Below are 14,086 nucleotides of genomic sequence, written 5' to 3' on the forward strand. Positions count from 1 at the left end.
TTGTGCAGTCTCAGTTTTCATCCGAATGAGCTCAAATTTTGGGAGGACACCCAGAATTTGATCTAGAATCGAATGAGCGGTGTGGAGCAAAAACTATTTTTTGAACCACTCTAGTATATAGGGAAATCGTGAAAATTCATCTAGAGTTTTCCGGGAAAATAGGCCACTATATGTTTTTCGAATTTCACTTTTGGTCATGTATCCACGAGCTCTTCCACTTTTTTTACCATGATTTTTACTAATTTCTAAGCTTTCACTTTTATCGTCGTTCTTGCTAGAATGCTGCAGACTTAGTGATCTTTTGGATGACGGTTAGTTATCGACGATCGCGACCGTTGAAACATTGTTCCGCCCATCCATGTTCGCCCTATCATGGCTTCCTTTACACCACCCGCAATGGCCGTCTATCCTTATCCATCTGCGGCATTTGGTAGTGAGTAGAAGAATTGTTATGGTGCGGCTGCGTTCTTCCCGGTGTTTAATTTAACTTTAATGTTTTCTTGATACATTTTATTTTAATGAATACGAATCTTGGACACTTCAACACACCACTGATTACAAAACCAACTTTTACTATAGTTCTCTAACTCGATATCGCGATACGAAATATCGAGTTAGGGAAAGTTGACTGTATCCTTCTAAACGGGTAAGATTTTGAAAAAATAACGCACAGTGATATAATTACCAAAACAAACTGGTACATTACATGAGTAGTCAAACAACTGCAGCGAAGGCTTTCGGATCCCACGAATCAAAGCGTCGTCTGAAACAATTCCAGTCGTTTAATAAATATCCAAATCAATCAAAAATCTTACCTCACAGCTTCATCAGGAAGCTCAAATCCGACCCGGCCTCAAACTCTTCCGGGTCCTTGCCCTTCCTGAACAGTCTCACACTACGCGTCCCGGTCAGCGTCGCCTTTTCGCCATCCACCACCAAAGTGCTTCCTTCCCTCAGGCCCAGCACAGGTGCCTCGTTCTGCTCGTGGAACTGCAGAATTCGCTCCTCCCGGGTCTCACCCTTATGAGTTCCACCAACTTCCGGGTCCAAGTAATGCGGATTGATGTTGAATGGGACCAGAGCCAGGGCATCGAACGACGGCGGAAACACAATCGGCATATCGTTGGTTGTTTGGATACTCTTCGTGGCCACGTTCGTTCCTGCCGAGCTGCCCACGTAGGGAACCGAATGGTTCAGCACTCGATCCCGGATGGGTGCTACCAGATTTTGATCGTACAAAGTTTTCAGGAGAAGAAACGTGTTACCACCTCCAATGTAGATGGCTTGGGCCTCTCGGACGGCTGCCACTGGATCCGGTTTACTGTGGACACCTTCGCAGTCGAATCCCCATCTTTTCAGAACAGTTCCAACCTTTTCGGTGTAACGGTCGTAGTCGGCCAAGGCGTACGGGACGAACAGCACTTTGCTGACGTTGTTCCTGGCAAGGATGTAAGAGATGGGTTTCTTATCGCTCATAATAAGAAGAATTTGTGGGAGGCGGGACGATTCGCATTATTCTAAGAACTGACTGGAATACATATAAACATACATTAATACAGTAAATTCTCTTACTTCATATTACGTATCCCGATATACAATTAGAGAACCATAGTAAGGGGTCTATTTTGTAAATCGAGCAGATTTATGTGACTCGCCTGTAGTCATTGTCGATCAAAGTAAACATGCATATTTCAGAAGTCACCGACTCCCATAGTAATCCAGTCACATAAAGTGACAACTCTCGAAAAATTTGGTTTTTGGTCGACCGTGACTCAAGTGGAGTCATTTTGATCGACCCGACTTATAAAATAAGGGGTCTATTTTGTAAATCAAGAAGATTCATGTGACTCGTCTGTAATCATTGTTGATCGAAGTAAGCAGGCATATTTCAGATGTCACCCGTCGACTGCCATAATAATCCAGTTACATAGAGTGTCGAAAAACTCGATTTACAGAGCCGTGTCGAGCGAAATTTTTGGTCGAAAGTGTGTCCAGTCGATTCGTTTTTGATCGACTCGACTTATAAAATAGACCCCTAAGGCCCTACAAGTTGGGTTTCATAGCTATCTCGATGGTCCCTTGCATTGTAGTTGCACTGGTTTTGTTTTCTATAACTCGACACCTCATGACCACGATGGCCCCTTCAATATCGAGTTATGGATAGTTGACTGTATATGCCTTCTTCAAAATATTCTGTTCTTGTATGAAACTGCTTTATGCGAAACTTCCATGTGCAAAACGCCTTTATGCATGCTTTTTAAAGTAATTGTCGTTATAATACATACTTTTTAAAGAAATTGCTAAGATCCTGTTCGGCGTGCTGGAGATACTCGTAGCCGTGAACGGCAGAAGAGGACATCAGGAACAGCTGTCGTTTGGCAGTCATCTTGAGCACCGTGTTCATAGGGTCACCACCTGAAACGATGGAATTCCCGAAAGTTGAGAAGATGAACAAAATCTTCCAGAAAAACGATGCCATCGCTTTCTAAAGTTGGTATCTTACTACAAACGAAACTGGAGATTCAGGGAATCCAGTTAAGAATCCCTACCCCAAAACGAAGTCAATTGAGTCATGAATACAATGTTCAATTGAGCGAAAGAAGATTCCTCAGCTCGGAATGATGATGCATTAAATTAGGTTATTCAATTCCTTCAATTCAAAAACCTTGACACTTACCTACTGAGTGAATCGAACTGAACTGAAATACTCCGATAATGATATTTTCTTCAGGGAGATAACCGCTTTATCCTACTTAATACTACTGACCAATCTTCAGTCTTTTGTAGTTGGCTACTGATAGCAGAGCAGAGCCAAACAATATAAATGCACCAGATTTCAAAAATACAATTAAACACGATTGGTCATAGAGGAACAGCAAAGCAACTGATAACGAACCGTAACGATACTATATGCTGAATGGTTGGTCGAAAGCGAAAAGAATAATATTTTCTTTTTGCTACTCGCCTTTGTTTGGTTCTGTGTTAACGAGAGAGGATGTGTACAAAAATAGAGAGAGGGAAAGACGTGACTAACAGCATGGTGCGAAAGTTCAACAGCATGCTGTGAGTTTTGACAGTTCGTAAGGTGCTCACTCTATAATTGAAATATGTTCACACTTGAGAATTTTAATTTACAAGACTATAAAAAAATATTTTATGTATAATGCCGCTAAAAAAAAAAATGGCCATCTAAAGCTTTTATAGTTTTTCACTTAAATTTGCTTATAACTTCAAAATCACAGGAATCACAAACTTGCAATGTTCAGCAATAGACCATTTCCGTCAGATCTAACCCCCAGTTTTAGTATTTTTCTTCGAAGGACAATCATTTATAATGAATATATACGCTTTCAGATTTTGTTTATATGGACTCCTGATTTTCTTATAAATTTTTGAAAACGTGGATACTCACCACATTTTTGAAAATAACTCGAGATGCGGCACAGTTTGTTCAACCCTATGGGTATACAGCGTGGTGATTTTGGATCTCACCCTTGCATTGGGATGTTTATTTACATTTGGAAACGTCAAACCAGATCTGCGATCAGAATGACTGAGATCTCGATCAGAGCGCCCCGGACCAAAACTAACCTCAAATAACTTTCTTTGCTAACCTCAACTTTGCGTTTTATTGGTCGGATCTCAATTTTTGCTGGAAGCAGAGGAATAATATGGAAAAAATGCAAATGTAGAATACTAAGAATCAATTTGTCCACCCTTTCCTCTAAACTATAACACTGAGAATCGTCTTCCAGCAGGAAAAAATAACATTTCCCTCTACAGATTCAAAATTCCCGAAATAAAAAACAAAACTATCATTTACCCAATAGTTACAGTAATCGCTATTTTTCATTATGAACGACTTCCGATATCATTATTTTTGATACTCATGCCGACAAATGCCTTATCAAACTGTTGGCTGATGATCCGGAAGCTTCCCGCCTTGAGTGAGCAATCTTCCGGACCATTCAAACTTCGGCGGCAGAAAAAGATCACGCACGACATCTATTCTATTTGAACTCAGCAGAACCTTGTAACGTTCGACGGTTGCGGGAGAAGACAAAAATTAATCAGGTGGTCACGATGGTCAACATTCTGCAGCAGAGAGAGGAGGTACCCTGGAAGGTACTTCCGAAAAAAAAAACTCGATTTCATATCCATCCTTTATTTATCCTTTGGTGAAGAATTTGCGGATTTGCTGTTACACCCGGTACTATATCAGACCGGACATTATAAATCAGCCACTCTCCCGTCTCAACCCCGAACGGAAACCGCTCCCATCAGCGAACTTATCGAAATCTGCTGGTTTCGCGTTCGGATTCCAGCAGCGTCAGGATTTCACCTTCACGAGCCAGGTTCTTGGCGTTGCGGATAATCCGACAGTTCTGCTCGCTGAAAATTTCACTTTCGCCTGGCCCACTGACCCTAGGAACCGGTGCGGCCGAGAACATTGATAAGTTGATCCAAAACTACAGTCTTATCCATGGTTTTGTTTTTTTTTTGCACGTATGTGGCCACTAGTAAAACAAAATGGCAAAAAAGGATGATAACGATCTTGTGAAATGAAATGCCCATATGATGAAAGAAAACATAAACAAAAATCATCTGTCATACCAGCTGATCAAAAACTCACCACAACGTGATGGCAAAATCATAAGGGAAAAAGGGGTCTCCGTTTTTTTCGGGGTGAATTAAATTCTAGGGGACCGAGGGGTGAAGTAACGTGCCGCCAGTTTTTCATTGTTTTTCAATAGTTAGAGGTTCCAAAACATATCGGTTCCTTAGGAAAGTTTGTTCAGTTAATTGACAGAAAGCATATAAGCCAATAAAAAAATTTCACGGAAATGGTCTATTACTTCCTCTACAACTCTTCTGAAGACCACATTCACTTAAAACTGAAAACAATAAAGTTAGACCAAAATAACTGATTTTTTGGGTTCACCCTAAGTTGAAATTTTCAGAATTAATTTACTAAGCTCAAATGAAGAGTTAGATCAAAAGTGTCTTCGACAAACTTGTATAACATAACATTTTATAAAACTTTGCAGAAGAGCGCAGCCACAAATTACAGCTAAACTGCTAAACAGCTCGAAGATTTATTATCACAAATTTTTTTAGAAGGTGCAAAACTCAATTACGACTAACTTCTCTGAAGACAACGAACGTCTAAAATAATAGAAAACACGTTTTTCCTGCTAAATTGTGGATTCATGCAATGGCTTTTAGGGCAAGATAGAGAGATGATCAATTATTTTCAGAGCAACACTACTGTTTTGCTGTAAAACATAGTAGTCTGGATTACTTTGATCTATTCTTCCCCCAGGAGCACCACTGTTGCCTGCCGAACAGTTAGTGAAGCATGCTACATGTAAACCCACTTTGTGATGATAAATAACAATTTATCCTGACGTCCAATCAATATGTGGTCTTCGGCGAAATTGTAGTTGAAAGAATTTGACATGAGAAGAGTTTGTTCACTGTCCCATAAAATATTATGACGAACAGATAGAGGTTGGCGTTTTCCATAGTAATCTCAATATAAACTTAAAATGGCGTGTGCACGGTCAAATTTGTTCTGAATTATTTAAAATTTTGGGAGGATGCAATTAACCATAGTAAAAACTGTTTAAGCATATGGGAAGCGAAATTTCAAAATTCACTCTAATGTTTCATCAATTCCTCACAAAATGACATTTTTAACATTTTATGGGGCTCTGCACCGTTTTGATTTTGTATGAGGTTTTGACGTTTACTGGCCTTGTTTTCTACTAATTTTCTGGAGGAATGAAAATGTGAGACTGATTTCTGTGCAGAGCTCTATTCTTAACTTTTGCAGCGAACATAACACTATGTAAGTAAGCTCTCCTCAATTGATTACAGTCATTGCAGTGGGCAAAATGAAGTTCAAAATAAGATTTTCTTCAATTTCTGGACTAGGTTATGGGATCAGTAGGTGAATTTCGGCGCATATTTTCTTCGAAGAGAAGAAATTTTCTTCCATAATCCACCAGTAAGAAAATGTTCTTTTCTTCGAAGAAAATGCGCGCCGGAATTCACCTACAGGAGACCTGAAATCAACCTAAGGAAACCTCAATTCTTACAGCGTTTCATCCATTAAGGTGATTATAAAACGAAGCCAAACTTTGAATTTTCAAGTGCACAAGACTTGAGAATCTGACAACAGTTTGCGTTGAAAACCAATCCAATTGCTTGCTTGCTGGTTGTGACTAATGGGATAAATTTTCAACACGGAGCACTGTTTGGTTCTCAAGTCTTGTGCTCTTAAAAATTTGAGGTGTGGCTTCGTTCTATAATCACCTTAAGAAGTCCATAACTCGTCAGGAATTCCTAGGGATTTCATTTAAAAATTACAATAGAGATTTCTTCGACAATTCTCCAATATAATCACATAGGAACTTCAAATCCTTCTAGATCCAGAGTAGGACCTGGCTATATTTCCATTGAAGGTTTTTCCATAAATTTCAGCAAAGATTTCTTCTTATACTATGTACAGACTGAAGCTTACACATTTCCTCATTGGATTCTTTTGCCAAAAATTTCTTTTACATATTTCTTGAAATTCCGGAGTTCATTCAGAAATTTCTAGGTGTAATCGCCCGATAAACTTTCATTATAGTTTCTTCCGATTTATTTCATAGAAACAGAATACTTTACAGTTTTTTTTTTCTAAAAAAACATTTAAAGGAATTCAAAAGAAAAAATTCGAGTACCTTACTACTCTGCATCTGTTTCTTAGGTTTCCTTAGAGGAATTCTTAGTTGACTGATCCTGAATAAAAGTTGTATAAAACATTTCATTGGGAAATCATTGCATTTATTCCTAAACAAATCCTTGAGTTGGAAAATTGTTAATGAGAATCCTAGTATAAATCAAGAACAAAATTCAAAGATATATTTGAAATGGAATTTCTGAACAAAATGCTATATTGCATTTCATAATTCCTTTGAAATGCAATATAGCATTTTGTTCAGAAATTCCATTTCAAATATTTCGAAATATAATTTACAAATTAAATTTGTGGAATACCTGTAATAATTTCGTAGGAAAACATTTGAAAGATTCGTCAATAGAGCTACATGAAAAAATCTATGATTAATTTCTTGGAAAAACCCGATGAAATCATTAAGAATTCCCTGCGATGTTTCTGCAGGAACGGCTGTGGGATTTTTTTAAAGTTTCGAGAAGAACCTGAAAAGTTATGAAAAAATATTCAAGAGACATCCCCTGCTTTGAAGTTTTGGGTAAATACAAGGGACATGGAGGTCTTTACTTCGATTTTGGTTATATCCTACAAAATAGTTATTGATGAAACAAGTTGTAAAGTTGTGGGCTTCGTGGCCGTGCGGTTAGTGGTACCAAGCATTTAGCCGCATCCAGTCAAGGAGTGTGGGTTCGATTCCCGCTTCAGTCCGAAAAACTTTTCGTCAGGAAGGTTTTGCGTCTGTGCCACTGGGCGTTGCATGCTAGTCCGTTGTCTAGTCTAGTGCTTTCCGTTGCTTCCTTCAAAGGGCAAATCGTCCACTGGAAGCATTAACGTGTCGGTGTCTTTCAAAAATGATGATTTTTTCAGCAAGAGTCGTACACAACGAGGCTTGCCGAATTGGATAAATACGTTAGTACTGAAAAAATTCGCGTTGCATACAATATTTAAAAAAATCCACATAGGGGAAATCAGGGTAAAACCGACACAGTGGGTAAGCTCGACACCATTTGATTTTTCATGTTTAGAGCAGATTTTCATGCAGTTTCCACCACGCTCTATCTTATCTTATGAAATGTTGTGTTTTGAATGACATTGCAACTGACGCTACCAATAAACTGCCAAAATAAACAACAAAATCATATTGGATAACATAGAAGCAACAGCAATTGCAATGTTTCGCTGTTATTCTTTAACTATTTCACATGTGAAATTTTTAAAATGTCATTATTTGTTCTGCGTCTACATCATCATTTACTATTATTACATTGATACAACATGAAGGAGAAATTAATTTTTGGTTTTTCAACAGCTGAAAACGTTATTGAAAAATAAATGTCCACTCTGGGTAAGATCGACACCTTTCATTAGGGGTAAAATCGACACCTTTCTTTGCTTCATAATCTAACTTCAGGGTATCTTTCTAACTGGAAGACTATTTCTGTAGTTTATGTGAGTCTTTATTTTCGAATTTCAGTGAAGTTCACGGATGGCGAACCTGTTAACATGTAAAATATGACACTATCTGACTACCCACAAACTATCATTAAGTATTAAAAAAAAATTCCGTGTTATCAAGTATCAATTTGATGAAGCTTGAAGAAGGTTCTCTCATTTAAAATTGAAGAATTAATAGAATTTGATATATTTTCCCATAAATTAATCTTATTGCTTATTTAAAAACCATGAGGTTCAACAGTTTTTGTTATCTAAAAATAATTACACTTTTCTGTTTTGTTAAAATAAAACAGTATTTACTTTCACAACCAATCACTCGCTACAATTTCATCTTCGTAAGCATTACATGAACACACATTAATAATATCCATGTGTATTCACCTCATTTTTATAATCTTAGCATGGGATATTTGAAATTTTCACATATATTAAGTAGATCTTTGGCCTCTCCTCAATAAATTACGTAATATGTGAATAATCCTCTAGAGGAAGGGGTCATAAATGTCGAAAGTCACGTTTGAAGAATTCTTTTTAATATGCAATGTGATGGTGATGTTCACAACGTATAAATTCTACTCAAAGTGGATGTGTCAGTTTTACCCTACCAGGGTGTCGATCTTTCCCGCACTCTCAATTGTCTCACCTAAAAATGATAAAATATCAATTTGGTTTAAATCACTATATAGCCATAATATATCATCCAGCGATTGCAAGGATTGATAGATTTATAACCAATAAGTGATTCTACAACAATTTTGGGTTCGTTTAACAAGCGAAAGTATACAAATTTTATCGATAAGCTTAGGGTGTCGGTTTTACCCCGAATTCCCCTACATAGGCATCCATGCGTCTAGAACACTCAGTATTTCTCAATCAGGTAGGCAATAGAATGACTGTCACAAATTTTCAAATAGGCCTTTTCACGAGACGTTTTCAATTTGCTGATCTGGACTGACATGGGCACATACACCTTATCCGAAGAAACACTCGGTTTGCAGAGGTTTATTCGGATAGTTCAAGCGTATGCTGGAATAAGGGCGTAAATCGCATGATCGATTTCTTTTCATCGATCCTCTCTTCTGTGAATAAAAGTGACAAGATGCAGGTTTGTTAGTATTTTTTACACGTAGACCGCTCGGCAGCGATGCTATCTTGCGTTCTGAGCTGAACAATTGGGTTGTTAAGTGATGAAAAATACAAGGTTTTTGGTAGCTTGATCGAAAGAGCACATTTTTGTAAGTGTAACACGAATTTATTGCGCTTTACTACCTTAATTTTGATATACTAAATGGTTGAAAAAGATTTCAACCCGTCGTCTCAATGACATTCAAATTTACATAATGACAGCTCGTCCCGAAGTAAAACATGCCGAGGGGTGATTCAAACGCAATTTCCATACTAAGTTCAGACGTGTTTTAAAAATAGTTCCCGGGCTCGGAAAATTATGAAACTTTGGATTCTGGCTCAGCTTTTAACGTAGAATCAGAATTTGTAAAAAACAGGATACCCCTAAACAAGCCAATTGCTGACAAACTTGCGTCTTGTCACCTTTATTCGCAGAAGAGAGGAAGCCTTTACTATTGTACTTATTACGAAAACTTTTACCGGGAGAAGGCTGCTAATGGATCCTTTGAAGCTTAGCAAGTGGTGAAATTTCTCTTTGACCATTTCTAAAACGCTGTGGAACGTTTTTCTATGGGAAGGGCATATTGCCAGGAGGGTATACGCAACGAGGTGCGCCTACCGTTCATGTTTTGTGGGTGTATTCGTTTGGCTCACAACGCTGCTAGGCATCTCGCTGTTTGAGTGTTCAAATGGATCAGCATTTGCTGCCTGGCATGGCCCGCGTTTCGACCTGTGCTGTTTGGGTCGGCCCGCATGAGAGATGATGCTGTTTGGGACGGCCCGCCCGAGAGATGATTGTTAGGCGAGCTTTGTTTGTAGTTGACAGCCGTACACCCACTCTGCATATTGCCCGATTTGTTTGAAACGTCAAAATTTAGACCGTTTACAAAAAAACGTCTTGTACTCTTTTTAGATGCTACCTGGCAAGAGAACGTTGCATGCATGGGTTTATACCTATTTACCCTAAATGCAATAAAAAAAAGGGAACTGGATTCAGAATCTAAATTTTATGTCATTCTAATGATCATGTTCTAGTGCCATTTGAAATAAAAGGAAGAACATTTGAAGGAATGTGTTTCCTGTTTCCTTATATCTAAATCGGAATCGGTGCTAACACAAAAATTTCGCACCACTACTCTTGCGTTGGAAAGCCGGCAACGGAGGCGGTAAATTTATTTCCACATTTGCACGATAAACTTGCACTCGTATTTATCCTGCGGTGTCCATCATACAGATATGTTCTAGTATAGAATTTTACTCTTAGGTCAATTGAAGAATAACAGTTCCCCCTGGTAGAGTGGAAAAATCAGTTTAGTGTCATTTGGAGATCAAAGACATCCAGTTCGGAGTGAAACATGGTCGTTGCCAAGAAGTGGATCTACGCCAAGGCCTTCTCCGGTTTGCCAACGGCAGATAACTTTCGGTTGGAGGAGGAAACGCTCGACGGCGAGCTGAAAGAAAATGGTAAGAGTGTGTTGAGGCTAAGCAGCCCGTCATTAATTTTGGATGCCATGTATACAAGATGATTATAAAAAAGCCGAATCTCAAATTTTCATAGTCTAGAGAACCAAACAGCGCTCTGAGCGGAAAATTTGATCGATTAATCATAACCTTTATGTAACCAATCGATCAAATTTTCAACGCGAAGGATTGTCAGGTTTTCTAGAGATTAGTGATCTTGAAAATTCGAAATTTAGCAAACTTAGGGTTCATTCACATATTTCAAAACGCCAAAATTGGTATTTTTGACACCCATCTACCCCCTCGTAACGCTTTTTTATATAATTAGTCTCCACATTTTGTATGAGCTGTAACATTTTGAGGACACCCACCCACCCCCTTCAGCGTTATGAAATTTGTGAACAAGCCCTTAGCAGTTGAACACAAATAAAAACCACTCAATAAACACAGTTAACATATTAGCTACAAGTTTGCTGAACAAACTTGTGTCAAAATATTTATCCATTATTGTGTTTCATCAGATGGCCTAATTATCTCCACTGCACAAAAACCACAATCTATTTTGGAAATCACCTAATTTATTTATGATAAATTTGATCACATTACCACTTTTAAGTTTTCATGAATGACAATTTTGTGCGCTGTTATTGCATTTTACGTTTGATCTTGAAATGTACATCCTCTTGCATTAGATTTCATAGTTTTTCTGTTTATAAAATTTATAATTTTGATATTTTTGAGGCCAATTTCAAATTGTTGTAAAAATGGTCGTCATGACGTCCTTATAATACAAAATATGATTTACCCTGCATATATTCCATAGCATTGGAAATGAACATAGAACGAATAGCCTGTCCAAATTATTTGCATGTCCAAGTTATATACGTTACCCTAATTAGCATAAATCTTCAATGATGAGTACAAGGACGACTTCGTCTCAAAGTGATAGCGAACCTAAAATTCAACATCCTACATTTCAGAATTCCTCACCGAAGCGGTTTACCTCAGCGTGGACCCCTACATGCGACCGTTTATGACGCAGCATCCGGAGGGCTCGGTCATGATCGGCGGCCAGGTGGCCAAAGTGTTGGACAGCAAGAATCCCAAATTCCCCAAGGGATCGTACGTGGTGGGTGCCTTCGGTTGGCGCACCCATGCCATTTGCAATCCGGATGAAGTGGCGCCTGAGTGGAAGCCGTACCCTCTGCCAGACTTCGATGGGGAACCACTGTCGCTGGGGATCGGAGTTCTAGGCATGCCCGGTCAGACGGCTTATTTCGGATTTTTGGAAATTTGCAAGCCGAAAGAAGGGGAAACGGTGGTGGTCAGTGGCGCGGCCGGTGCCGTTGGCTCTCTGGTGGGACAAATAGCCAAGATCAAGGGCTGCAAGGTGATCGGCATTGCCGGAACCGAGGCCAAGTGCGAGTGGATCCGAAGCTTGGGATTCGACCATGCCATCAACTACAAAACGGCGGACGTGGAAGCCGAACTGAAGAAGGCTGCTCCAGATGGCGTTGATTGCTACTTTGATAATGTGGGAGGTTCTACGGCGGAAATCGTCCGCAAACAGATGAACCTATTCGGCAGGATTTCCGTTTGCGGGACAATCTCGGATTACAACAGCGAACCGACGCAGGTTTCCGATCCTCAGAGGGACTTTGTGTGGAAGCAGTTGAGACAGGAAGGATTCATGGTTTTCCGCTGGAACGATCGGATGTCGGAGGCTTTCGGACAGAACCTACAGTGGATCAAGGAGGGTACGCTCAAATATCGCGAGACGATCACCGAGGGGTTCGAAAATATGCCGCAGGCCTTCATCGGAATGCTGACCGGGGAGAATATTGGTAAGGCTGTTGTTAAGGTTTGAATGTGTAAAATTCTTTATTGCCAAATATATTGATAAATTAAGATCCTCTATATGTGGAATATCCGAATGGGTTCAACAGAAGGGGAATGTGATAGTGTTGGCTGGCGTCCTTGATGTCGAAGACAATCTAAAAAAACAATAAATGTTAATTCATGCTTCACTTGCGCCACAAACAAACGTACGTAACACTGACGAAATGTTCATTGACCACGCTTTAAGCGATCATTTCAAATTTCTTCTGTTACCTCCATGATTCTAAGCGTTACGTCTGTATGTCTGTGCTTTCGCTTTCAATCTGACTAACCTCAACGAATGGATAGAGCGTTTCCGTTCTCAACTGCTCGTAATACTGGCCAACCTGGAAGCGCAACTTATACAGTCCATTGGTGAAAGCTGCTGGATTCTCACCGAAAAATCCCTTATACCGACCATCACTGTCGGTTACTCCTTCGCCGGTCTTTTCCCAACTCTCCGGAGCACCGGTCGTCCCACGGTACAGCGTGATTTTCACGTTCACGGCCGGTTTGCCCCGGCTGGTGTCCAAAATGTGAGTCGAGAGGCCCATTTCCGATCAGAAAGTCAAATGACACAGAGTGATGCTTCTAAACTTCTGGGGAAAAAATGTCTTTCTGCGAAGGAGATAAGCCGACGATGATTTGTTCGTTGCTGAGCGAGAGAACGAAGAAGGCTGTGTAGAATTAATGATAAGTCAGTGCGTATGTGTTGGTAAATCTTAACTGGCTGGAGCGCTGGAAACGATCGAGATTCAGAGGAGGATTGGAAGATGGATCGAGTGTGATGAAGCTTTAAGGGGGATCTCTTTTGGTGGTAATACTATCCATTGTATGTATTGATGCCACATGAGCATAAGATTGCATAGGTGCATAGATGCATACAAGGTGCTGATCTTAGAGTGGTCCTATCTGAACTTGGACCAAAAGAGCTATTCTTTCAATAAAGAGGACATCTCGTGCTTGTTTTCAATTTAGATTGAATTCACGATTTCATTTAATCATTTTCATTTATTTACCTTTTTGATTCATATTAGGGACACTTAAGCCTCTCATGCGGGCCGACCCAAACAGCACAGGTCGAAACGCGGGCCATGCCAGACAGCAAATGCTGATGCATTTCAACACTCAAACAGCGGGATGCCTAGCAGCGTTGTGAGCTAAACGAATACACCCACAAAACATGAACGGTAGGCGAACCTTGTTGCGTATACCCCCCCTGATCAGGACACTTACCTCGCGAGTGCTAGGTGAAGATTTGAATTCCACAACTCCAATAATTTTAAATATATTGAAATGTGTGTCCTCTTTATGATTCTTATTCCGGGCACTACCTCACTTTTGCTTCTTAAGCGAAGTATGCACTTCAACAGAAAAGTAATCGCCTATCTCGATGCGTGGGAAATTTCTTGCAAGATATTCTCAAGAAGAGCATTTTTCTTT

The 14,086-nt window shown here is 39.6% G+C and overlaps 3 protein-coding genes and 1 pseudogene across 4 annotated transcripts; 1 reads left to right on the forward strand and 3 right to left on the reverse strand.

Annotated features, from left to right (window-relative positions):
• Nucleotides 1–495: 495 nt before the first annotated feature.
• On the reverse strand, nt 496–2,929 carry LOC5564957 (probable alpha-aspartyl dipeptidase). Of its 2 annotated transcripts, XM_021839267.1 has the most exons (4): nt 2,678–2,929; nt 2,286–2,415; nt 816–1,438; nt 496–763 (listed from the first exon to the last, which is right to left on the reverse strand). In XM_021839267.1, the coding sequence occupies exons 2-3, from the start codon at nt 2,402–2,404 to the stop codon at nt 817–819; spliced, it is 741 nt and encodes a 246-aa protein (XP_021694959.1). In that variant the 5' UTR covers nt 2,405–2,415; nt 2,678–2,929; the 3' UTR covers nt 496–763; nt 816. The 2 variants fall into 2 exon arrangements, with proteins under 2 accessions (XP_021694959.1, XP_021694960.1); XM_021839268.1 differs by lacking the exons at nt 496–763; nt 2,678–2,929 and adding an exon at nt 2,504–2,660 and having other exon boundaries at nt 765–1,438.
• A 1,220-nt stretch (nt 2,930–4,149) lies between these two features.
• Nucleotides 4,150–4,760, reverse strand: LOC110674384 (annotated as a pseudogene).
• Nucleotides 4,761–10,490: 5,730 nt separating this feature from the next.
• Nucleotides 10,491–12,673, forward strand: LOC5565989 (prostaglandin reductase 1). The gene is made up of 2 exons (XM_021839269.1): nt 10,491–10,768; nt 11,746–12,673. Exons 1-2 carry the CDS (start codon nt 10,660–10,662, stop codon nt 12,630–12,632), a joined length of 996 nt encoding a protein of 331 aa, XP_021694961.1. The 5' UTR covers nt 10,491–10,659; the 3' UTR covers nt 12,633–12,673.
• On the reverse strand, nt 12,622–13,309 carry LOC110674823 (5-hydroxyisourate hydrolase). The gene is made up of 2 exons (XM_021839270.1): nt 12,937–13,309; nt 12,622–12,759 (listed from the first exon to the last, which is right to left on the reverse strand). Exons 1-2 carry the CDS (start codon nt 13,195–13,197, stop codon nt 12,670–12,672), a joined length of 351 nt encoding a protein of 116 aa, XP_021694962.1. The 5' UTR covers nt 13,198–13,309; the 3' UTR covers nt 12,622–12,669.
• Nucleotides 13,310–14,086: the final 777 nt, after the last annotated feature.

This window comes from Aedes aegypti, chromosome 1, assembly GCF_002204515.2.
Source record: "Aedes aegypti strain LVP_AGWG chromosome 1, AaegL5.0 Primary Assembly, whole genome shotgun sequence".
Taxonomy (NCBI): Eukaryota; Metazoa; Arthropoda; class Insecta; order Diptera; family Culicidae; genus Aedes; species Aedes aegypti.

Coding starts and splice junctions, on each gene's coding strand:
- LOC110674823 (XM_021839270.1), bottom strand. CDS start 13,197: ATGGGCCTCTCGACTCACATTTTGGACACCAGCCGGGGCAAACCGGCC. Junction 12,760..12,936: donor CGCTCTATCCATTCGTTGAG/GTTAGTCAGATT, acceptor TTGTTTTTTTAG/ATTGTCTTCGACATCAAGGA.
- LOC5565989 (XM_021839269.1), top strand. CDS start 10,660: ATGGTCGTTGCCAAGAAGTGGATCTACGCCAAGGCCTTCTCCGGTTTG. Junction 10,769..11,745: donor CGGCGAGCTGAAAGAAAATG/GTAAGAGTGTGT, acceptor CCTACATTTCAG/AATTCCTCACCGAAGCGGTT.
- LOC5564957 (XM_021839267.1), bottom strand. CDS start 2,404: ATGAACACGGTGCTCAAGATGACTGCCAAACGACAGCTGTTCCTGATG. Junction 1,439..2,285: donor CTTAGCAATTTCTTTAAAAA/GTATGTATTATA, acceptor CATCCTTGCCAG/GAACAACGTCAGCAAAGTGC.